The 26,659-nt window shown below is 40.6% G+C and overlaps 1 protein-coding gene across 5 annotated transcripts in view; it reads right to left on the bottom strand.

Moving 5' to 3' along the window:
* Positions 1-6,002: 6,002 nt before the first annotated feature.
* AMMECR1 (AMMECR nuclear protein 1) overlaps positions 6,003-26,659 on the bottom strand; it is a 107,639-nt gene continuing 86,982 nt past the window's right edge. For 3 of the 5 annotated variants that reach the window (XM_064518136.1, XM_064518137.1, XM_064518138.1), the window contains 4 exons: positions 24,814-24,928; positions 15,160-15,250; positions 13,260-13,356; positions 6,003-10,487 (listed from right to left, as the gene is read on the bottom strand). In XM_064518136.1, coding sequence (XP_064374206.1) covers positions 10,373-10,487; positions 13,260-13,356; positions 15,160-15,250; positions 24,814-24,928 — 418 coding nt within the window. In that variant the 3' untranslated portion in view covers positions 6,003-10,372. Of the gene's footprint in view, positions 10,488-13,259; positions 13,357-15,045; positions 15,251-24,813; positions 24,929-26,659 lie in introns of those variants that run through there. The other 2 variants (XR_010391006.1, XR_010391007.1) reach the window with 2 other exon arrangements.

The following is a 26,659-nucleotide window of genomic DNA, read 5'->3' as shown; positions in this document are numbered from 1 at the left end:
ACCCAGCACATCCTCCCATCCTTAACCCCCTCCAAGCACTTGCAGAAGCCTCCTTTCTCACACTGACACCTCTTTGCTTCCACTGCCAAATTTGTCCGGCTTTCTCACTGGCCTAAACTTCAGGAGCGGCAATGGGCATCTTGCACGCCCGGCCCTAGGGCAAGCCCCAGGGCCCTTTGCAGAGCCGGCGTCTGCATGTAATTCCCCAGCACGGGGCTCTGCTACGCGACCCCCCCGGGGGGGGAGAGATTGCTCCCAGCAGCCCTCTGCCCAGCAGCTCTGTGGCTCTGTGCCGTGGCTTATGCCCTTCTCTGGGATGCTGCTGCCACTGTGGTCTGGGGAGGTCTCGGCCCCACAGCAGTCGGGGGCAGAACTGCAGAGTTTGCGATGAGCTGCCACAACAGCTCATCAGTACCAAAAGGGAACTCAAGCGTCCCTTCCCCACCTTACCTTGTGCTGGGGCTGGAGCCTCCAGAGCTGTTCATGTTGCTAAAATGACTAAATGAATGTGAGAATTTTGGGGGGAGGGGGTTAAATTGACTGCTACACTCAAAAGGCTAGTAGGAGTGTCAGAGCTGCTGCAGAACAGTGCCAGGATGCAACTGGGATGAGCAGGGAGGGGAGGCCATGGCGCACTCCCCTTTTTTTAGACAGTAAGCGGTGTTGGCTCCCTTGCTTGTGAAGAGCTGTGCGCTCTACTGCTGAAGGGAGGGAGGGGAGTTAAATTTTCCCTCCCTCTCTGCCCCCCCCCCCTTTTTGTTTTGAAGGTTAGTTTTAAACTTAATTTTTTCAGTTGGTCTTATGCTATGGCTCCCCAAGAAGCTGCATCAGCATAGCTGAGCAAAGATCATTCACATACAGGGAAGAACAGGATCAGAAAGGGAACAAGCACTGCTGTAGCCACTGTGTCATGTAACTTCATTTTCCTTATGCCTCAGTTATCTCTGGCATCTGTTTGGAACCTTCCTCAGATAGACAAATATTTGTCTAATTTGCAGGATATTGGTTTGAATGGGAAAGCAGACTGCTTAATCTTTTTATGGAATGTATTCTTTTAGTGACAGAGGATGATTTTCTTTTCCCTGAATAGCTTGGTTTATGGGCAGCTATGATTTTTATGGGTGATTTTTTCTTTTTTTTTTTTTTGCTTATTTATGCTGAAAATTAAAGAGCAGAATTATATTGCTATTCTTGAAAGCTAATCAGCATTATCTCCTGTGGCATTATGGATACAATCGAGGTCAAACTAACTTGCTGATGCACTGTACCTGGAGACGTGGTTTTACACTGCACTAGTGCAGTGTACTATTGAAAAGGATGGTCCCGGCTTTTCCTGGTCAAATGTTCGTAATTGTTCTTTTGTCCCAATGTTAACAGTTAGGAAGACATTAGGACTCGACACGGTGCAGAACAGGAGTGGGACTGTGTGGCCAGACACAGACTATCCCTTTTAGCAGTGGCCCAAGTTTTAGAAATGTTTAAGCTGATTGTAAAAATCTCACTCTCAATCTTGGGATTGATTTGCTGTCCACTGCCAGGAGAGAGGGGGAAAAAAAAAAAAAAAAAAAAAAAATCATCTGCAGTGCTGATGGCTAGACTGTGCAGAGAAGTTTTTCTTAAGTAGTCAGAGGTGTGTGAACAGAGACCTCTATGTTTTTTTTTTTTTTTTAAAAAAGGAAAATAGGAGACACTTGCTAGTTAACAAAACTAGGATGATGAATTAATTACTCTGTTGGTGAAAGACAGTCTAAATTTAGACACTCTCCAAGCACATCCATACATGCAGCATTAGTAACTACAATAAAATTGTTTACTGATCAGTTTGTTAATGCAGACTGAGTAAGCAGCACTCCGAAGCACAAGAGGGAGCTAGTAAAACTTCTGCACCCACCATAATGTCTGGCAGTAGCCAACGGACATTAAAACTATGGTGCCAAGGCTTTAGCTGTCCAGGACACGTGCAGTGCTACTTTTCAAGGAGTCAGTCAGCGTGTGCAGTGTTTGAGCTCTATCTATTTGTTCAGTGTTCTTCTATTTAAACACCAAAGAAGAAATTCCACTTTGTTTCCTTTGCAGGGTGAAAATTAACAGCTCTTGGTCATACTTACATAAATCAATGAAAGACCACAGTCTATGAGCACCTACCTATACTTGGTTCTGGTTCAGCTTCTTAGGGCTTGACAAATACTGCTAATAAGCAAAGCTGACCTGTGCTTAAGCAGGTGCTGCCTTGCTGAAGCTGGGAGACAGGAACAGGCGGTTCATTTGCACACCTTAAGATTATAGAGTACCTCAGTGTAGCAGTTCTATCCCTCTGTCTCTGGCCTCAGTCAGGGTTTTGATATTTCTGTATATTGGATAATGTTTTGTAAAACCTAATTGTATTTCCTTTCAGAAACAGCTATTTGCAACTATTTAAACGCTGTACTTTTATGTCCTAAGTCTTGTGTCTAAACTGCAGGCATTGGTTTCCTATACATTTATAGAAAATGGAAAAATATAGATGTGCTGGGTTTTTTTTTTTTTTGCTGTTGCAATTGTTTCACTAGAGGCAGACTTTTATGAATTAAATTAGTCTTAGCAGTTAAAGCTCTGAAAAGGCCAAAAAAATCAGGAAGAGGGCATATGTCAGCCCTTCTGTTGGTATGTGAAAGGTTTCAACAGGCAGACAGAGGTCAACCTTGATGTTTTCATATTTACAGTGACAAGATACATAACACATCTGTTGAGTTTTGTGATCTTGTACTCAGTGATATTGCTGTAAATCTGTCTGGCAGCTTTTAATGTAACTTAGTTAAAGCCAAGGTGGTTTTAAAATTGATTTTATTTTTCTTCAGGGTAAATTTTGTACTTTTAAAAAAAAATATTTCTGCATTTACCAACCGATTCATTCTCTCAATGCTGCAGAGGACGCAGCAGGCAGAACAGCGAGCATGCCCACACCACTCTCGCCAGCCAACTGTGCCGGGGAGCTGGAGCTGCTCATGCACTGGGCTCAGGCACAAAGCTGTCTTTGGAAACCTGCAGTTCCAGTTGCCCAACTCTCTCATTCAAGCATCGTGTTATCCAGGCACAGACTGGAATGGCAGGGGCAAGGATTCATGTGGGGGGCTGAACTGCTGCCTATGCTGTTAGTTCTGAATAATTTGTAAAAGTGTTCTACATTTTGTAAACTTTTTAATGTGCTAAAACTTGGTTATGAGGTAACATTTGCAAATAAGGGGTAATTTGTGTATTTGTTTTTGTATTTTGGTCCAATTTTTTGTTGTTGCACCCTAAGTCCAGCTCACTGGGCAAATAGTTGTTAAATCTTTACATTGAAACAAATAAATGCATTTGAAGGGATACTGTACAGTTTTGTTATTCTAGACCTACTAGGCACTGTGTGCGTCTTGCTTATGACTTTGTAAAACTAGGTAAGAAAACTGAACTTGGCTTTCCGCTTCAATTTGTAATACTAACAGATTTCTAGGGGGCCTTGAATATTTGACAGCTAATCATCAAATCAGATAAGAATATGGATTCTGCTCTAAGCTGTCTGTAATGCTCGTCTTGGTCTACTCTGCATGTAGCCATTCCTTTAAAAGAGAACAACTATTATCAGCATTTCTGGATAGTTTAAGCATTCAAGCAGGACTTGTGCCTGTTATCTGGCAATCCCCACAAGAGAAACCTGAGTCTACCTTGCTGACAGATCCTTTAATCATTGCTTAAATACTTCCTGTCCATATCTTATGGATAAAAAGCACAGGAAACAGTATATGATGTCTCTCTGTACTCTCCTTCCACTTCATTATGATGTGACATTTGAAAATAAGGGGTAATTTGTGCACTTGTTTTTGTATTTGCCACAACTTTGGTAGAGAATGTTATTTCCTGTCCTGTTCTATGTCATTTCAGTAGAAGAACAGAGAATTGAACAGAACGTGTACTGAAGATTTCAGCCTAAAACTTTGTCCAGAAAACTACTCTAAGGCACTTGAACTGAAGTTCCATCTCTAATGCACTTCACAAATGTTTCTGGCAGTAATTAAAGGACATTTAGGTATACTGCAAGTGTTGTGACCCAGTCCATCTCAGACCAGCAAGCATGTAATTGTGTAAGTTTCCTGGCAAATACCATTCTTGGAAAGAGAAAATATTGAATATGCCCACCTTTCTGACTGGAGTTTATTATATGTGCATTGCAGGAGGTTTTCACCAGTCTGGGAGCAGAATCAACACCACAGCTTCATTTCTCTAACAATGCTTAAAGCAGAATCATTATACTAGACTTCTGCCTAAGCATTAAGTGCTTTATGGAAACCTGAGCAATTTCTTTTTCACTTGTTACTGCTAGTTATTCTCTAAATGTCTCTACAACTCTAATCATTAAGTCAGCCTTTCACTGTTTAATACCAACAATGTAGGTGAGTTGTCAGCTCTGAAGCATCCTTAATGCTCAGTGTTAGTTTCTTTTCAGTGTAATACTACATAGCAGGCTGAAGTAGCAAGAACAGCAGGAAACTTCTGGTAGGAAGTTTCACTAAGTATACACCTCAGTGAACTATGAGTTCTAGGTAGATGTTACCAATTTCAGACTAATGATACCAAATCTGTAAAATGCTAAACTGACAGTCTAAGCTATTTGCTTGAATAGCTTTTTCCTGCAGAGTTAAATGTTATCTTCCACATAGAGGCTTCAAGCAAGTGGAGTAACATCTGTATCAATCCTCAACATCTGAAGATTACTTGGATTTTTTAGTTATTTATTTTTTTTTTAAGAATTTGCATCTATGGACAGGAGACACAAATCTTAGATTAGTCAAAGACAAAAACATGAGCAGGGGCCCATTAAAATTTTCTGCTTTGTCTCAATAACTATCCTACAGAGGGAGTACGTTCCCTTTCACTCATACTCAACAGAAGATGTCTCTCAGTGCAACAGACATTGAATTCAGGAAACACGGTTTTAGAAGTCAGTTTTACCTCTGTCTTGGGAACTGTCTTTTGTCATCAGCACAGCTGGATGGGGGCTTTGCTGCCTCACAGGAGCACACGCCTTCCTCCCTCCTCAAACAAACATCCCTTCAGCATGAGCATAGCTGCCCACACCGGGGGGGGGTGGGAGGATGGCCAAGCCTTCCTCCCCTCCTGCCAGGCACCCCAGGAAGCTCTGCCACCAAGCCAGAGTTACTACAGGGACACTGAAAACCAGTGCTGACACTTACAGCTGTTGAACTAATGGTTCTGGTATGCTGTTCTCACTGGATCTCCTTCCCAAATAAAAACTTAAAAATGGCCATACTGCCTTAGACTAAAAGTTTGGGGGGGAAGGGAAAAAATTTCCTTCCCTGGCCCACCATACATTGAAGGAACCCCCTAAGTTAACGAAAAATCCAAACGATCACTTTTTTTCTGTAAAATGTGGTCAACATGACATGATATGAAATAAATCACTCATGGCAACGCAAACCTTGATATTCTTTAGAATTACACCTTCTACTATGAGATTAATACGAAGAAAGTATACTGAAATTATTTCCTTGAAGATATTATTTGACATAAATTTTGCTGCATGAATTCATTTTTCAACTTAGTACTATTTATCCTCTTGAATAACGTTCCTACTGTAGCGCAGGGAAGCGTATTGGTCACACCAGCGTAACTGGCTCTGCAACCAAGCTGTGTTTTATGAAAGTCAGAACCACTTCCACCTCTCAGAGAGGAAGAGGCCCAATGCTGGACATAATTCAATGTTTAAAGTTAGACATAAAAAGTACAAAACTGGACCTGAAATGCTGATATAAGTTGGAGTGTTCAGTGACTCACTTCTGAATTAGACTGCAAGCTGCACCTGTCCAATTTGTTCCTACAGTAGGCAAAATGAAAAGACTGAGTTAATCACAGAGAAATATTCCTAACATCATTAGCATCTAAAATACCAATTTCAAATGTTCCAATAAAAACAAACAAAAAAACTGACCAAGCCACACAATTAAGCAGAGAAACATAAAAAGAAATGGTGATTCTTTTTCCTTATTTTATTGGATAAATGATTTAAAAGGTAATAACAATAGTGTTAAAACTACTACAATATCTTTCCACAGCCATATCTCACAGACCCACAGATAACCTTCTATATAATTTTTTTTTTTGCTTTTTCCTCATTTTTATCTTTTAAGCCATACTTATATTAAAATGCCCATTTCAACAGTTTCTTCACACTAATAGCAATTAAATGTGGAAGGAAGGAGGATCTAGTTATAAAGGAAGGGGTTTCAGGTAATCTGTGATATTATTGTAATCAATCAGGTTGCTAAGGAAGGAAGGAAAAGAGAGGCCTTACCAGCTACTCCAGGTAGCTTTAAGCCTATTGTGTGTCACCACTGCATTACAGATAACTCAGGATGCTGGTGAACAATTCAAAGTAATTTTTTTGTAACATATAAAACACTAAAATAACTTAGAAACTAGATCCAAATATTTTGAAAAGAATCAACTTTGATATACAAAAACAGTCATAAGTTGTTACAAAAGTTTCAAACAAAAGTTTGTTTTCTCAGTGCGTTTATGTACCAGCGCAATTACTGGGTCCAGAGCAAAGAAAGAGGTTTTTATTCTTTATTTTTTCTTTAACAGTAATAAAAAATGAGGAAAACATATCTTTGTATATAAAGAATCATTGCTGGTCTTCAGAATAAATGTAACCAGAAACCCTTAAATCTGAGAGGCACACTTTGGGTTTCCTTTTTTTCTTTTTTTTCTTTTTTTTCTTTTTTTTTTCCAACATAAAAGGAAAGTCACCAGTTTATTTAAATGGAGTAGATACTCAGACTCCCCAAATAAACTTAATTCAATTAACATCACTAGCAAAAATCAGTTAGAAACTGTACAAAAATAAAAAAGTTAATACATTTAATCCTGCAGGGATTTTGTAAGGACTGGAAGGCAGGCTTTAGGAGCAGCATTTGGGCATGGCTGGAGGCTTCTTTGGTTCGATCTAACACGCACAAGAGATGTAACCTACTCCAGACAACAATTTTAAAAACCCGCACATTTGAAGACGAGGAAGGAGGTCCATATACAAATGCCAGGGTGTGCCCGTGGACTGGACTGTCCTGATTAAACAGCAGTGTATCCGAGGTCAGAACTGGAGCGTGCCCCCCCCTGCCACCAGCAGCAGCGGGGCGGAGATGCTGGGACGTCCGTGCTACAGCAGCCGGTGCAGAAGGCAGCCGCTTGAAGCACGACTGAGCAGCAGCTTCACGTCAGCTCTGGGGGTTTGTCGTCTAACTCGGTTTACAGAACATGGTTTTTAGGAACGTTAAGCAAAAGAATTAAAAGAAAACCCTTTTAATGGAATAAGGCAAACTGATTAGTGCTCACTGGAAGTTAGCCTTCCGACTGAAACAGTGAAACAGGCTACGTGGTTGTACCTTAACTTCTTATAAAGTACCCCAAATAATAAAATAAAGTCTTTATCTAAAACCAGCGATGTATCTGAAAGGGCAATAAACATAATTACAAGGGAACGACATTTACGAAAGCGTTTCTTGATCAGCTTTAAGCAAACAGACCTATTCTGTCCCAGTGCATGTCACAGTGAACTGCACATTTTGTACAAATAAACCCACAATTACACAGAAACGATCTGTAGCATTCTCAGCACTTGCGTGCTGAGGAGGTAGGTGCCCTAGAAACACTGTAGATAGACTGATTATTCTAAGCATTTTTATAAAATATCATACAAATCTGATTGACCATAGACTTTGTAACAGTTTTTTTAATTAGTGATACAAAACTCTGGTCCAGAAGGGTCTGGCATTAACTCATTTTAAAAGCACACCTTTACAGTTTGTATAACACCCTTTGAACTATATTTTTAAGCAACAGCTACTGAGAGTTAGACAAAAATGCGTTGTGCATTATGCTGTGTACAAAAAGGAGACAAAACTATCCTTTTTTTCCCCCCCAAGCCATGGTGGGAAGTATTGCTGACCTCGTCCTTAAAAACCTGCAGGATTGTTTATTCATCAGTATATCATTATTACACTGGTAAGAAATTCTGTATAACATCTGCATATATCGAAGATTTTTTTTAAAAATCTGATATGATTTTAGATCCGCATGACCAGTCACGTGACCTGCTTGAGGTTGATTAGCACCTTTCAATACATATATATTTTTATATATAATAGATCTTTTTAAAAAACTTCTAACAATGAGCTCATACAGAAGCATGAGCATGCTGTAACGAGATGACAGATAAAGATGGGGTTGGATGACTTTTTTTTGCAGCAGACAATATGATTCAGTTTGTGCTCAGTTTCCCTATAAGGGCAAGGAGGAGAGGAGGAAAAAAAAAAACCAAAAAAAACCTCTGTCAGGTAGCCACTTGTTCACAATTTCCACTTGAAGACTAATCCATTTAAAAATGTTCCCCAAGTAGAAACACAACAGTATCATCCAAAATAGCCTCTATATAAACATCTATTAATTTTTGCAGCGTCTGCCTGGCACCTCTTGGCTCCTGAATTTTCAGGCCCTCTGTTTATTTATAAATTAAGGCATCACAACTGAAAATGTTAATATTTGAACATCAGATGCTGTGGATGAAGGAATACCGAAGACCTTCTATAAGAACCTCCATAAAAATTAAGTAGCAAAGCTAATCTCACATAAGGGATGAGCATAATTTATCCAAATCTCTTTTTGAAACACTGAAACATTTACAATTAGTCTGACATTTGTTACATCTTAACTCAATTTAGCTATTGGAATTCTATTGTATGTATTTTTTACAAACCTTTGTTATTTGAAATAACTGTAATTTCTGCTTACTGCAGTTTACTCATCTGTATTAGGAAGGTCTTTTCTATAACAGATGGGATGTGTTGTCCCCTAGAACATGTGCTGAACTACGACAGGTATTAATGGGAGTTCCGCAGGCACGTGAGCAAGGAGCTAGCTCCTGGCATGTACTGGGCTTGCAACTATACCACACATACCTCTTACTACATCCTATTTTTACAGCTGTAAAAAGTTCCAATCAGTTGTCTGTCTTCTAACTTGTGGAGAGGTATCAGAATTATTACACAGTACTTAGAGCTCTCAAGTACTATTCCTGCAATAGATGAAGACATGTAAAATTATGGCATACTTGTCCTGTGCTCTTTCATAACACAATCAAATATATATTTTTTAAAAACAATAGTTAACTTTTATCTAACTATGACTTGATATAACTCAGTAAGTCCAAAAGAAAAAGAATGAACAAAACAGGGGTAGGGTGGGGGTGAGGGTGGTTCTTTTCCAAAACAGGCTTGCTCAAAACAAACAAACCAACCAAAAAACCCCCACCACTTAAAAAAAGAATTCCAAGAAACGTGATGCCAGATCAGCAGAGAACTCAATATAGTTTGCTAGACCATCTGGCGCATTTGCTATATTTTTTCTATGAATTTTATATATAAGTATATAGTTATGTCATAGTCAAAGGCACTAAAATCTAAATCCATTTTCTTCCTAATATGACATCTGCTACTCACCAACCTGTTTTTAAAAACCAAAGTGACTCCTAATTTGAGATCATCAGAAAGGCATCGTCTCATTATAAATACATTACTATGACTAGTCCTGATAGGGCTAAAGTGCCCTCGGTTCCCGGAGTGGAATGGGAGATAAAGGTATCTAGTAGCCTAATGGATTACGTCATGCCTTGTCAGCCAGACCACTCGATTCTGAAAATGCTTCCATATTATCATTACCTCTCGTTGTAGATATAACAGCTTCTCTTCATCCAAAATAAAGCTTTTTGTATGTCACCCTCCAAATTTTGGCTTTATGTGCTGGGTCTGAAGATCGTGTATATAGCTACACGAAATCTTTACTGCAGGGGTGAGATAGTGTACACATGACATTATTAAGAAGGTTATGAAGATGCAATTCATTGTCTAGTTTAATACCTGAATCTGATATGTTTCATTCCCTGTTACAGCTATTAATGTAAAAGCCTTTCTTCTGAACAAAGAACGCCTAACTGTAACCCTTAAACTCTTTCCTTCCATCCACAGTCACAGAAAGTCTTGATTGATATAATTCAATGTTAATGAAGTAGAAATTTAAAATTCCATAAAAACCCCAAGGGCTATATATGCTGCAAAAAAATCTGCAGTGACTCAATAAAAAAAAGTATGGGATCTTTGTAATAATGCAGTTTTCCCACCCGTTGCCACGAGGAGCTTAACCGACTAAGGAGAAGCCTCAACATGGCAACGGAAACTATCATCATAAAATGGTACAGTAATAGAGATAGCTAGACCAAGAAGGGGCAGGGTCTCCTGGGAAGAGGTCTGCAGAGAGGTCCAGTGACTGGTCATGCGGCTCAGTGTCAGGAATAATGGTTGTACGGTGGAAGGGGGTGCCCAATGCCATTTTGGAAGTGATGATGCTGACGATGGGCCAGGTACTCTGTGTAGCTCATGGTCATCTTCTCACTACGGTACCTAGGAAGGAGCAAAGAAGCGAATTCAAGAAGTTTTACCAGGAAGCCACGAGTAGCATTAGAAGTATAGCGCTAGTTGTATGTTTAACAATGATAACAGCTTTGTACTTCTCACGTTAGGGATAAGACTAACCTCAGCTGCACAAGGGCAGGGAGACCACCACTGGTTTTCAGGGTAGTTATTCTTGAATCATACTTAGACAAATCACTACCTAAGTGCTTATATAAAGATATTTAAAAATACAGAACTGTTATAAATTGTTACCTACAACATTACTTGAGGTAGAAGGAATATAAACTGATGGCAACTTATTGAGAATGTCCCATAACCTCAGTCAGCTCTACACAAAGCCTAGGAGAAAAAACCCTGGAAAAGAACACCACAAATCTCTGGACTCTTAAAATAATAAATATCAATTGTCCAAATTCTGCTTTTATAATAATCACAGCTACATCAAATGGACTTGCATCCTCTTTAGACTATATGCAACCGAATCAGAATCCTGGTCCCAACAACAAATACTTTGGTTAAACTTAGCGTCAGTATTGCTCAACAGCATGGAACACATTGCCACATCTACACTCTTCTGTAAAACTGTAAATCATGTATCTACACACAGCAATGCTATTCCGTATTTCCACAAATATCACCTAGAAAGACCTTGCGTAAGAGATTTGACAGATGTGGTGAATCCAGCTACAGCGGTTCAAAACGTTGCCACCTCCCCTGTTTATCGTATTTCTTTCCTGTAGTCGTTCCTGTTGTCTCCTCCCCTTTCAGGGCTGAAAAAATACAACAGATGCCTCCATCACCTGCACTCACAACCCAACACAAAAGTTTAAACTGCTGTGGGGTTACCGGTGGCAGCAGCGGAGGTGGCAAGCACGTTTGCTTCTGTTGCCTCTGCTGGGGGAAACCATCTTTGTCAGCAGAACAGAGCAAAACACCTTACGCAGATGCAGCTTTTTTGCTTTGGTGCCAGCGTTTCAGAGTACCGGGGAACCTGCATTTACTCGATACAACTATGTTTGTTAATAAAGTACTAATTTAACAGACGGCCAGTGGCTCTGGCTGAGAGTTCAGCTTCAGCTCTTCTCGAACTGATGTGAATGGAGCAGGGCACTCGCTGCACTTGATGCGTAAGCTGGTCTGTGAATGAAATCCCCTGCCACTATCAGACTAACCCGTAAGCTCGGCAGTTAATGAAGTTGTGTGTAAATGAGTCAAAGCAAGCCAAGGGCAGCCTGACTAGAATCACAGCTGCTCGCTTAAGGAGATGGGAAAGAAAAAGTAGTTATTCTAGACCCTAGATATTCTGCACATTTCTTTCAGCTCTGTTATTTGCATTTATTTTAGTTCTATTCTTCTAAACATGGCCAGAACTACTGGCCATCAACTTGAAGTGAGGATAATTAGCAATAGAGTAGTCTTCATCAACTGAAAGCTTTACTTGCACACAGGACAGTTCTTGACAAATGAAGGAGCTAAAAAGAACCAAAAATCTCAGATCTTTGTCCTGTAACAGTGAACAAACAATCAGGAGAATCCAAATATTTTTAAATCTCTAAAGAGAATTGGATTAGGTTTTAATTATGGACCAGGAAGTCAAGTCTGGCTTACACCTAGCTGCACTGAGAAAGAATCTCCAAGGAAATCAGGACACAGAAAAGGCAATATATAAAAAAATTAAAACTAATCTTCTGATCCTATGAGCCCCTAAAACTGATAAAACATAGGACAAAGCATCCGAACTAAGTTTGTTATCTGTATTAATAGGACGTCAAGTGCAGCCTCTCTGAAGAGATACAAGGAACACAATGGGTGAAGAGTTAATAGTTCCTTATGACATAAGATTTATAAAATTCTTAGTTCTCCAAGAATGGAAGAGATAACTAGAGCTCAGTCATTTTATATTGTATTCTCATAAAAATATGTATTTTTAGAGGCTTTCTTATAGGCAGCTACTCCTCCATCCTTCACCACATAACTACAATTTTATGGGCAGGGGACCTGCTAGTAATTCTAAAATATTGCAGCCCCCACCTACCAACAAGCCTTCCAGAACACATCTGGTTAAACAAACACTGCAACCAGCACTGCAAATCAAAGCATGCTAGTGTGCGAGAGTGAGAGTACGGAATCAAGTACTGGATTCGCGGCTTTGCTATGAGAATACCCTGCCGCAGTCAAACAGCTACCTCGACTGTCGGGCGGGCTACCTCGACTGTCGGATGGGCTACCTCGCTCGCCTACCTGGCGCGGTTGGGACAGCAGGGGAAGCCGCTGCATCACAAGAGGTAAAAAAGAGGCGATGCTTTCTCAGAGAACAGACTGCTGCTACCGAGGGACCTAACAGCGCGCCGTGCACTCAAATACAAACCAACGACAGCAAGTGAATCCTGTTAACCACAGCCCCTGGAGATCCATCACAGCCAATAAACAAACTGAAAAAACCCAGATCTAAGGCACTGCTAAGGTTTTTCAAAGTTGTGATGTTAAGGCAAGAGTATGAAACGAAATATGCAGGCAGCCTGATACATACACAGCCTGACATTTAATGGCAGTCTGTTCTTCCTTGCTTAGCGCCAGTAATCCCCGTTATGCTTAATGCAAGACACAGGTATTCTCAGAAGTCCACACTGCTACTGTGGAAAGAAATTATTAATGTATACAAGAATCCTTACTGTTAACGTCTGAAACGGCCACTTACCCCAAAAGGACGTATCACGGTATTACAAAAACACTTTCTCTGTAGTACCCCATGATACATACCTGGTTAGCTTTATGGTTTTCCTGAATTCATTAGTAATTGGAGCTTTGTAGCCTCCTTTTCTCAATAAGGAATCTATGGTCTGAATGTGGTCCCATCCTGTTGAATTTTATAACAATAAAAGTTAGTGAAAAATATAGTGATAAAAATAGATGTTGCAAAATACAGTATAGTATGCAAGTGCTTGGTTGAAGTTCACTATAAAACATACAAAACATTCTTCTCCACTTGAGAAGAGACAGTTGAAGGGAATATGATGAATAGGATTTGTTTCTACGTTGTTTGCTGTACAAACACCTTTATCTTGAAATAGTTGAAGTATTTTAAAAGTGGACCCACCATAACCCAGGTTTCCTGGATTGGGGGCTACATACAAAATTACACTCTTCTGAAATGTTAAGTTATGATCACGTATCACTATCACTTTATACATTATAAATGGATACAACAGTATGAAAAGTTAAATTTCTATCTGAAATACAATTTGAAAGATTTATTAGCTGAACATGTGCAAAGGACTTAGAGATTGGACTTCGCCATAAATATTGCTGTTAACTTCGCAGTGATACTTCTCATTTCAGATCTACTATATCATATTATGGGTGGCTGATTAATAAAAATGATAGATTAAAAATCCAGATAGAATTTAGGTTCATTATTGTTCTCAAAGTCTTTCTGCTATTCAAAACTCCTATATATTGATTTAAGAAGCCTAATATTTCAAGATAGCGGTTAGACTTGTTATTTCCAAAGGCACACTATGATTAGATTAGTCATATCATTGCATTAAAAAGAAAGAAAAGTAAAAAAAAACAACAATAGAATAGTTTTGGGTGCCATGAAGGGTCAGATCATTATATACGGTCTTAAGAATATTCAGAAATTTTTACCTAAATAAACTCCTGAATTTTATGAAACCTCCTGTAAGCGATCATCAAGGGTCTTGACAAAAACACTTAACTAAAAAAAACAAAAAACAAACAAAAAAACCCAAAACCAAAAAAAAAAAGCCTTGAAAATATTCTAAACTTAAGTGACCAGTTAGAGACAGAATTATTTATTAAAGATGATCTTTAGTGAAGGTTTCACTGTATTCTTTAGTACATCAAATCTGAATATAAAAAGACAAAAAAAAAAAAATGCCAACAATGCAAAATTTAAAAGATTTAGACATACTGTCAAGCCTGGAAGAGAAAAACCATTAGTGAGTAGTTCAAGTTAGCTGCTTAGCACAACAGACCACTGTTCAACAGAACTACCGTATGTAGTTCTTTCAGCTGATGACCTTAAGTCTGTGCCTCTATTAAAAGGGACACTTCTACAATGACATTATCTGGGCTTTCATTATGAAACCAATTCCCTTCTGTCTATCCCAAAAAACAGGAAGCCAGTGGTTTTAAAAGGGATTAAATACCAGCAGTGAGTAGTACATAATTGAAGAAAACTTTAGCACTGCAAGTTTAGGAATAAATCAGCCGTTAAAATCTCTGCCCAGACATCCCATCACTTCATCAGGAGAGCTTCTGCAAGCCACTGATATCACAACATGACAAATATATGAAAATTGGCAGCTTTTACAAGCTGTAAAGATGGTTATTAGCACTGTACCACCCACTCCATATTTCATTCCACATATAGCTGTACAGCATTTATGACTTGCTTAAAACAAAACAAACAAAAAACCAAAAACACCCCCCCACACACTGCTACAATTTACTGAAATCCTTATAAGGGGATTGATTTTATACAGACATGTAATTTGCATTTTATAGAAGAGTCTTTTCTTACAATTAAATATTGCTCCATCATCTGACATCAGTGCAAGGTCAAATATTGCATTTTAGATTTATACGTATGTTTAAATTCTTCACCAGATCATATGAAATAAAGTGCAACAATGACCTTGCTCCTTTGCAACCTCCGGTAAGTAGGTGGCGGTGCGTTTTGATCCTTTTTCATTGATGAATTCTATTCTAATGCCATGTACACCCACCTGCAAGAAATTGGCAGTTTTATTAGTACATTAGGAAAAAAAAATTCTAACGCAATAAAGCCCAGAACAGGAACCTTTCAGGGGCTAATCCCCTTTTGGGATAATAGTTCAAAGGCAGGACGGAGGTGAAGCTAGTCCACCCGACAGCTTCAAGCTCAACAGCGGCACAAATCTCCTCGCCGCCCCCGCCGCGGGGAGCCTGGGCTCTGGCCCGAGGGGGCGGCCGCGGGGCTGCTGCGTCCCCCACGCGGGCAGCAGCGCTGGTGCTCGCGAGACCCCCCGGCCACCAGAGTGACTTGAGAGCACAGGCTCTGTCTTGCAGGCAGCCAAACAGCCGCTAAATCTTAACGATGCTTCCGTTACGAGCCACGGTCTCCTGTGAAGCAGCAACCTAACGGTGACAGACTTGCCACACTGCCAGCCCGAGCCGGAGCCCTCACAGCTTCTGCGAGCGTGCAAAGAGGAAGAGGAGCTATTCCAAGGCCTCAGGAGGACGGTCAGCTTCAAATTCCTATTGCCGTAGTAGCAAGTGCTCTAACATGACAGAACCGTCAGTACAGAAGCCAAAATACCTGATACCACGGAGTTAAAGGTACACGAAGCCTAACCACCACACGGAACGAGGCTGGGCACCTCTCCCAGGTAGCGGCCAAGGGCTCCATTTGCAAGGTGCGAGGATGCTGCTGCGAACACCCGTGCGGGCTTCAAGCACGCCACGGAAGGTCTTCCGCTGAGAGGCACCGGCAATGGCTTTTGAGTTATGTGCAGAAGGACATTAGCAGACTCGCATCTTTATTCTCATGCCCACATAACTCAGATCTTATTTCTATTTAAATCCTGAAGTTCCCAAGTGCATGCAGAAATGAATAGTTTACGTTTAAAAGAGTGTAACGTTATTTAGCTATGGCACTTGTTTCTGAGCACAAAATTGATTGCATCAAAAATGCTGTAATAATTTTTCCACTGACAACCTATTTTACCATATCTGCATGGCAGTCAGAAAGCAGGAAAGGCAGGTTTACAAAGCTCTAAACAACCACTTGCTCAATTGTCATAATTGTTTATATTCAGACTTTTTTAAATTAAAACTCTGTAATCTTCAAAACAACGAGAGCACAGTGAAATGGGAGGAAGTCTCTCTGGTGGCCAAGACCTTGACAGCTCTCCCCAGGAACTTAGTATTTCTTAAAGAGAAGTTACTTAGAGACTGATGTATTTAATTCACTACTAATACTCCTAATACTCACCTAATACTCCTAAACCTAACTGTCAAGACATGAATATATAACCACTATAGAGATCAAATCTAGATGCTCAGATGATGTACTTACGAATCTAAAGGGCCTGAAACTAGAAAGAAATAGTGTTAGAAGCTGCACGGAGCCTACCTAGTTTCCCCCTAGAAGAAGAACAGGATGATGCGCTTTTGGAGCTCAGAGAACCCTGCAAATGAAGACCAGAACTTGGGACCCAAATATCTCACATTAACAATATTCCTTTGCCCGTGTTTGCCCACATGAATTTTACAAGGCTTTATTAGAACAGAGAAAAAGTAGTACAGACCAAATTAAAGGAACACTGTAACTTCAGACTGCCTTAAAATATAGCTTTCCTCCAACTTACCTACGTATATGAAATAGGGTCTGTTTTTGTTTTCCTAAAAAGTATCAGTCAGTCCTGCAAAGCTCCCCAGCTTCTGGGTCTGGCACACTGTCAAGTGTGAACAGGTGAGCGCTGGGGTGTCCTGATGTATAAGATTGTTACTGCTGGGAATAGCTCAGAGCCTAATTTAAGAAGCAAGCACTAAGCAGCAGAAAGGGGAAAGATCTAGCAGTGGTTACAAAGGTAAGACATAGTTAAATAAGCTAGCTAATATGTGCTTTATTATTCTATTCTATTTTAGATCTTACAAAAAAACAACTTAAAAACTGTGTCTACTTACAAATTCTACAAATAATTTAATGTAGCCTTTTCATAGGATCATTTTCAGGCTGTTAAACTTTTATCAATTTCCAATCTGCTTCTATTAAGCAATTCTCAGCAAAGCCACCCATTTTTGTTAAGGCAATATCCTACGAGAATGCTGACATTTTGGTTTGCAAACTGCCAGAACAACAACACTTCATTGATTTTACCCCCTTCCCTGAACAAAAGAAGATGTAGAAGAAGAAGATTCATCAATAAGTCCAGCAATTTGGTGGTGGATCATCAAAACACTTTCCATCAACAGTGAAACTCATTTTTCTATTACTATGCAATTGGGGGGGGGGGGGGGAAACAGATCTGACAGGGTGTAATTGAAAGCTATCAACTAATGCACAAATCACTAAGTTTATATATAAATTTTGTAGGTAAAGTAGGTTATACTGCACTGAAAAATATTACTGTAGGTAATGTTAGAAAATTGGATTTACTTGGAAAAATGAAAAACTGAATTTGTTATTGTGACAGCAATATCACATCAAGTCGTTACGTACTTGCTAATTTTGTAACTATGTACAGTCAGCTACCTAAGCACTAAAACTAAATACTTGGTCCTTGCACATCTTCAAGTCCTGTGAAGTATTAAAGATTCAAGCTTCCTGCACAACACTTTTTGCATAATAGTGACCACATGGGATTCATGAGAAGTTAAGCAGGGGCACCACTCATGCATTAAACATAATGCAGCATTCGGGCCGTAGGTAATTGCATTGCGCTAGATGTTTCCCGTTCACCCTCTTAACGGACCTGTGTGTGCAAAAAAAGATTTAGAGCAAAACAAGTGCGGCAGCACCATCGCACCCCCAATTTCTCTGCATTGGAAAAGTTTCGTGGCGCTCTCTGGAGCATGAATTCCGGCTGCCTAGCTGAGCACAGCTCAGTCCAGTCCAAGCGGCTTTTCATTGTTTAGCTCCAGTTAAACAAAAACAGGCCTAAATTAAACTAAAGGGAGCCGCAGATAAGCAAAATAAGAATGGTCCCCACCAGGATTGGCACAGGCTCAGTTATAGCAGTTTAAATGTACTTATTTGGCCTTCCTCAAGAGACCAACTTTCCTGCACAGATGAAGACCCCTGTGAAATTCCCAACCACATTCCTCTCTCCGGTGGGAAGTGAGGGGGGGGACATGTCCAAGAGGCCTTACCTGGCCTGGAACTGGCTGGCCTGCCAGGCTTGGCCCAGAGCTTAATCTGCACAAGGCCTATGGTGTGCTTCTCAAATTAAGTAGAATTACTGATTTAGTATGCACTGCATCTCAGCCAAGTATGTGTGGAATAATAACATCTGTGCAGGGCAGCAAAACAAGCCAGACACTATTTTTCTGCAGATGGAGTTGCAGTTCTGTCTCGGCTATGACCATTTATTAGGGAAACCACCCCATTCAGAGATCCTGCCGCACTGCACCAGAACTGTAAAAGAGGTACGCATTTTCCGGTATCGACCTCCCAGGCGAACAGGGGACCTATTTCCAAGAGTTTGCTATGGGCATGGGAAGTCAAGCAAGGAGAGTGACCTGAAAAGGCAGCAGCCAACCTGCTCTGACGGAAATAGCTTGGTATGGTTTTATAGCACGGAATAATACTGTTGGATATAAACTTCTGGTCCCACTGCATAAGTAGCCAGAGACTACTTAAAACTAGGTCCAGAGACTACATGGATTCGATCACACAGAACTTTCACTACATCTGAGGATTGCAGGAAACTACATTTTTTATTTTACTTCTGAAGTGACCTCAACAGAACTTCAGATTTTGCTTTGTATTAAAACAGATAAGAAACTGCAGGATAGCACAGGATTGAAAATTTCCATACTGATCAAGTGTTTAGCATTTTACTTAGCCATTTCTTAAAATTGTTTACAAAAACATTAATACAGACAATTCAGTATCAAAGATAGCTTTTGGCACAGCGCGAGGATCAGACTTAAAAACCTAGCACATATTATTTTGTCTCAGGATGGGGAAAAGCAGCATGCCACATATTTACTGTTTTGCCAACTGCTTCTGCCACTGGATGGATTATTGCTGATAATTCGCACCAGCTGGGCTAACACCAAATCGCCCCAAATTCACCCTGGGACCTAAGTTCAGGATCGCTCCAGCTCTCGAGTGCCTGGTTCTCACTGAAAGCTCCAAACAGAGTTTACAAACCTCCTCTCGTACCGGCTCCCAGCTGGACCCGGAGGGAGAAATAACACCAGTCTCATCAGGCCGGCTACTGGGAATCTGAAGAAGCACCTAAAACACCAAGCCTTGCTGAAACTTCAGCCTCTAATCCACTGGGCAGTAAGTTGTTATCAAATAAACATCCTGTCCAATTTTATCTACTGCGCTGAGATCTTTTAAGACGCTTGCATGTAACTAACACCGATGAGCTTGCAGGACAAATTAACTGTAAACGCTCTTTCAGAAATACCCGCAGGCAGGTAACGCCGGGTCCAGAGCACCAGCCCAGCCCCAGCTCGCGCAGCACAGCGTGCCCCCGCGGCTAGAAACGAGCGTCTTCCCGCTCCTTGGTTCACTCGGCACCTGCCCTCGCTCCAGCCTCGCGGCACGGCCCGGCTCTCGGTGCCGGCACGCGACCCGCGCTGCCGCGAGCTGCCTGGCGCCCCTCGGCCGTGCCCACGCAAGCGGGTGGCAGGCACACCGCGAAGCGGGTCAGCCTGCGCTGGGTTAAGGCCAATCCTTTCCCTGACTTACTGCTGATAAGCTCAATTTTTGAACAGCAGCAAGCTATAAAGATTTTCAAGCAAGTAAATTAGTCTGTAACATGTACAGGATTCCTCATGATAACACACAAAATAGTACCCTTCCCTTTCGTTCACTTCAACTAGTACCACGGAAATACTGGTATACAAACTTATCTGGAAAGGGAATATTTCAGATTAAATGAGTATTACTACATACTAGAAGCTGATCTCATTTTTTATTAGCTGAAATCTGCAGCTTTTCAGTATCAAATTTGCATCAAAGATGCTGGCTTCATTCTGATGATCTTTAATAGAGCTTAAATATTAAATTCTGATTTAACAACAGATGCAAATGGCTGCTCAAGAAAGATGCTCTCCAATTCAGGACACTTTTTTTCCTTAAATGAATCATTTACATATGTGGAATCACAGAATAGTGGCCAAAGAGTATAAAATACTGGGATCAAGACTATTTCTTCTCTATTTTAGGAGAATAAGCAATAGAAGTTGCTGGTGCCATGGCCCTCCTTTTTGGGAGCACGGGGTCAACTTTTGTCAACAACAAAAAGCCACCTTTCAGTCAACATTACTGGCTACAACTATTTAAGTTAATATTTAAACCAGCACATACAGGCTAAGGGCCTTTTGTATCAACAGAGTAAGCATGTACAATTCTGTCAATTTATTTTACTGAAGAAAAGCAACTTCAGGGCAAACAGGTCTTTCAAGGTATTTTAAGCAGCAGCAGCTGATCAATTCTAGTTATTTATTACCCCACTGGAATTATAATCATGTTTTCTAAAAAGTTTCCTCTTGCAATGCCATACAATCGTAATGTTTTATGACACTGTAGTAAGAAAATTGGGGGGGGGGGGGTTTCTGAGTCAGCAAGATAGGCTTTGCCTTGTAACAAAAAAGCATAGATTCTTAGTGAAATGAGAGAGAAAAGTGATAAAATAATAATATTTGCAATAATATGAGATCAAGCTAGAGAGATAAATCAAAGTAGCATTTAGTTTTTCTTCTGTATTTCTAGAAAATAAACATGCAGAGATACATGCATGAACATGCCCTCCTAAGGTATCTCGCAGCCTACCCTCTCAATAGCCAGGCCGGGAGCCCAAAGCCGGTGCCAGGCAACTCGGCGCGGGGCACGAGCAGAGCTTCTGCGCCCTTACGTGGAGGCCCAGCCTCTCCTGGGATCCGAACTCACAACCGGGGCTTTTGGTTACAGGCTCAACAGCCCAAACTGCAGACCTAAGCTTCACAAACCAAACAGAAGTTGGCCCGAAGAACCCAAAGCCATAAAGCTTCGCAGCAGTCTATGCAAACATTTCTACATGCCTTCCTTCTCCAGGTGCTGCTAACTACCCGCGCAGCAACCCCTGCGACACGGGATGCAGGTGTACCTGCACGGGGAAGCGAAGGCCAAGCCGGAGGGATCTGGCGAAGGAATCCTAATTTGTGCAGGAAAGGGAAGACTTGGTGGAAGGACAGAGATCAAAACGAGGAGCTCAAGGAGCCTGCAAAGGTGGTGAGGCTGCGCTCGCCCAGGGAATGAACTGCAGCAGGAGCTGCACACATGGAGCATCACCTCTGTTTAACAGCACTCGGTCGCTATGAACCGTCTCCTGCCCAGCCCTGACCCGAAACACCTGGCAGCTCATAAAGGAGCAGTGCTATCACAGAAACACATCCCAGAGCTTCTCACACAGCCCGTTTCCTGGTGGTGGAAAGGTTGTGACACTCCACACCAGCAGCAGCTGGACCACGGCAAAGTGATTTCACGGCTCTGTTTGGCAGCGATGAGCAAAGGGCTGGTACGTTCCCGGGTCGTCTCAGATCCCGGCCTGGGCAGCGGCTGCAGCACACAGCAATTCACACACAGGCACAGGTAAATCAGAATCCTGAACTATGTTTTAGGAAGTGTCTTCATGAACCACTGCACTGAAATGGTCTTTTAAAAGCAACTAGGAAAAAATACAAACCTTTAAGAAAGGTGAAAATGGCAGCAATTTGAAAAATCATATGGGAGCTAATGGCAGTCAATTCACTCATGCCTCCTGTTTACTTGGCTGTAGTCCCTGCTGCAAAAGGGTCTCTCATTGCTTGTTACAACTGAAATACCGATTTCTTCAGTTTGGGTAAACAATCAATCAGAGAAAGGAAGATCTATCACTCTGCTTCAGGATACAGGAGCCACTTCTGAGCCATGGCCTCGAACGATCTTGTCTCTAAGCCGCCAGAGCACAAGTTGTCTCAATCTGTAATTTTGAATTATTCTGACCTCCGTTAGCAAATTGCTGAATGAGCTGCCACGAGATCATCAGTAGCATACCTACAGAAGTAAGGTCTCCTAACCAGGCTGATGTTTTTCAGGATGGTCTGGAAATTAGCATTAAACCAGACGGCAGATGCAGAATCTCTCTTTACATCACATTCTAGCCATCCTGAAATGTCTTTTTGCCATTAACATTGCATAACTGCAACTCCCTTAAAAGAAACATGGATGACATGAGCTGTCTCACTGACAGGGGCACATACAGTGATGAATCATTCTTTTAAGGATTAACAATGACAAATTCTCTCTCTCATATTTACTTATACCCCCACCTCTCCCTTTTGCATGGAAACCCTGTGCATTATCTATATGTGATAAAATCTATATATGATAGAATCACTTCACAAGCATGTTTCATCTGTAGGAAGAAAAAAACAAACACGAAAAAGCAACCTCTGCCTCCAACATGGGATGTATATTGTAATCACTTTTAAAATTCCTAGCAATTTACTAAAGGTTTTAAAAGCCTAGCATTATAAAACTTTAAATGAAATAAGAGAGCATGACCAAGCAAATGGATAACACACAGACTATTTTTGACCCCTCCATTCTCCCCCAGTAAGTTCGGCCTCTCCAGTAAGAGCAACCATGAGATTCCAGAAGGTGACTTTTGCAGAAGTTAACTGAGCAAAACTACATTTCCGTACTAAGCTCCATAGACTAAAGCTTCAATTTTTATAAAAACCTGTTTCCTCTGTTGTTGAATTCTGAAGAATTCTGCCATAAGATATAGAAAGTAAAATCCTCTGTTTCATACAAACATTAAAGTTATCAACTAGGAGAAAGTCTCCAAGGAACAAAGCTAAGGTCCAGTCTTTTCAAGGAAGAGTGTATCTTCTGAGCTCAGATTTTGGTTTCAGGTTTTTAAGGATGAATACTTTGGACATCTTAAAATTTTAATAGTGAGAGAATAAAATAGCATCTAATAACAATTTTAGCCTATAGCACGGAAATAGCTGAATATTATCTGGCACATCACACTTCTACAAAGACGTTTTCTGAGTGTATGCACAGCCTGATTTTTAATAAATTTAATTAAATGGTTACATCCAAAACATCACTGTGGTAAGTACCAAAAGTCAACCTAGTAAACCAGGAAAAATTCTGTCAGTTAAAATTCTGACTTCTAGTCTTTAAGGTTTAATATTAAAGTCATTACAGTTTCGAATACTTCAAAACATGGTTTAAAACATAAAGATACTTTTAGGGCCCAGAGATGAGACAAATTACTCCCCTGAAGAAAAGCTGCTGCTTGTTTAGAACGCACACAAAGGTTCAGCTAAGACTTTTTGTCTGACATGGAGTAATTCTGTTTATGGTGAAAATGCTGATTAATCCCAAAGGAAACATACATTCATCGTATTCTGCAGGAGGGATCAGAAGATAGGAAGCCTTTCTCATGATGAGTTGAACAGGAAATGCATTTTTACTAGATTTTCAACCACCGTAAAATTCATAGCGTTGAGGTTATGGCTGGAGATCATCACAATAGGGCCCCTTACCATTTTAACAGTGAACAACATTTCTATTCAATACGCTTTTGTTGTTGGGTATGCTCAACACCCTAAGCATTGAGTAGGACTAAGTCATTATTAAAGGGGAACATTGGAACTTGTGTGGTGTCTGTGGTATTATAACATGTCCCTGCTGTCATACTTGACAATTTCAAAAAAGTTTTTACATCTACTCTAATATAGACTAACACAATAGTTATACTGGCTGAGATAAGAAGTTCATCTAAAGTCCAGTAACTTGTTTTTTTGCAAGCATCTAAAAACAAGTAATAGGGAAAGAGCAATAAGAATAGAGAATAACACTTCCTCCAGCACACTTTCCCAGAAATAAGCCTAAAAGCAGCATTTGCTCCTTAATCTGTGACTTCTTTGATGCTGTCCCAAGAGAACGCATGCAGGTTTCCTAGAACGAAGCAAGTAAAACAGATTCTGCTCCATGCGTAATTAGCAGACAAAAATAAGAGCAACGATTTACTCAGCCTCACTCTGTAAGGGGTTTGTGGGGACTGTGCAGGCCAGTCACTCTGAAAGCAAAGGCTTTGGGAAAGATAAACGGCTCACTCCTACAAGCTAAATGAGCTAGCTTGCTTTGGGATTTCATTTTTTGCAGTGCACGTTTCCAGAAGCATACAGCAGGCTATTAGCTTTCATACTGGTATATCCTCTTTCCAGACTCAACGGACTGACCTGCAGGTTTCTGCAGTTAGCTGTGTTGCAAGAAAGGTCTAAGGACATCATCACTCGGATGATACCTTGCATTACGGAGTCTCAGGAAAAGAAGTAAATATCAGCTGTGCAGGCCACTCTTTTTATTCTGACAACATAAGTGGGCATGAAAGCAACTTTATTCCATTTTCATCGCTCAGACTTCCAAGATGATAGCAGTTCTACCAAAATGATCTCTTGCATCTGTACACAGAGCGCAAGACAATGACAACCACACTAAATACATGCAGATAATTTAAAGGTTGTGCCTTTTGCTATAGAGGCTTATGGTATCAAAGTAATTTTTTTAAAGCACATCTGAAATCCTTACCTCCCAATCCATGTAGTCACATACATCTTCAAAGTTAGTGAGTAGAGACACTGAGCAGAAAAGCCGTGGCAGCTCATCCCTCGTCATTGGGGGGAAACGACTATCTTTAAGGGCACTGTTGAAGACAAAACAGAATTTCAAAGGGCTTTTTCTTTCTTTTTTCTTTTTTCTTGTTTAAGTTGAAGGATCTAATGAATCAAATGAAAAGTATAAAGGACAAAAAAACCCCATAAAACAAAACCAAAAACCTGATGAAATGATGACCACTCTCATAATTCAGCTGTCAATGCAATAATACACTCAACGACACTCCAAACTCTTTCCTTAGACATTTGTTTCAGGTTTCTTGGCTGGCCAGTCAATAGGTGCTCTAAGTTGTCATTCCTTCCTGAGCTGATTTCGCTACTGTTACAATCTTATTAATGAAGCAACAGAAAGTTTTTGGGAAAAGGTAAAAAACAGAACAAAACAAAGGAACAGCTCTTCCTCCCAAAATTTAGCAAATCCCTTTCAAAAAGGTTAAACTATACAACACTAAACAATGGGGGAAGTTCTATAGCCTGCAATAATCAAACCAGTAACGCAGTAATCAAACCGTAGCACTTGTTTAATGAATCAGTGAAAAAAAATTCAAGCACAATATTCTTCAAACAAGAGGAATATTCATGCTTATTAGCAAAGTTGAATATAAAAAGGTAAATATTCAAGGGTGCTACAGATCTGTTAGCCTACAGGACTTCAAGCTGTTCTGCAAAGCAGAGGTAATGATTAGTAACACAGAAGCTGGCAAACAGCTAAGCCTCAAGCTACGGTACCGTTATACAGACAAGCACACACCTAATGGGATAAAATTCAATGCAGAGAGAAACTACGTACATGTCAAAGCCCCTTGACAAAGCACACACTCAGCAGAGACACGGCAAGCAGCATCAGGAACAACAAAACTTGTAAGAACCTATTTGCATAAGTTTGGTTCAAAGAACCCGTTAAACTGGAAAGGGGAAGGTTAAAGTGAGTCTGGTATCACATCACCACTTGTTCTCTTAAGATCTGGGATATGTCATACACGAATACGATCACGCTCACGTCCAACAAAAGCAAACGGCAATCTGCTACCTGACCCTTCTGGCAAATGAGAAGAATTTAACATTAAGGGACTTGTAAAGCACCACCAAGTTCTTCAAGTGTCTCGTTGTTTCATCTAACAGATCAATCCTAGCCTTCGCCCTGGCATGGGGCCAGGCATTGCCATTAGCTGCTACGACTACGGCCGGGAGCACGGTGCTTAGAATATGGCTGAAGTCCCTGGATCAGATACAGCCATTTGACATGAGCAGCAGTGTAACTTCATTGGGGCCGACCAAATAATAAAGCATACAGGAAAAGTAAGTCTAAGCTAGAGGAAATTATCATACGTATATCCAGAATTAGCATGCCATCGTGAACTAATGCCATACACTGCATAAATTAAACTTTTTTTCCTGGAGAGGAAGTCAGGCTTTCTCTCAACATGCTGCTATGATTACAAAAAAGGAACATAATATTGGAATTACTAGGGGCCCTTCTCCAAGCTTTGGTATTTTCACATTATAAAAGAGTAAGAAACTGAGAATCTCATTTTGGAGACAAATTTAGTGTCATAACTACATAATGGCCAGTGGGTCTCCTCTACCCCGTATTTAGGAGTAATTCTAGGCAGCGTCAGTAAAAGCTGCCATAGACAGGAAAGATGACGTTGGGACTGTCACTAACTAGTCAAGACAAATCTTCCAACTAAGCTTATTTACGTAGGATAGATAGGGCTATGCAGATATGTGGAAGAACTGGGAACTCTGGGTGGGACACT

The sequence above is a fragment of the Dromaius novaehollandiae genome, chromosome 11 (assembly GCF_036370855.1).
Source record: "Dromaius novaehollandiae isolate bDroNov1 chromosome 11, bDroNov1.hap1, whole genome shotgun sequence".
NCBI classification, from domain to species: domain Eukaryota; kingdom Metazoa; phylum Chordata; class Aves; order Casuariiformes; family Dromaiidae; genus Dromaius; species Dromaius novaehollandiae.
The sequence above is the reverse complement of the archived record's forward strand: the minus strand, read 5'-3'. Positions and strand labels throughout refer to the sequence as shown.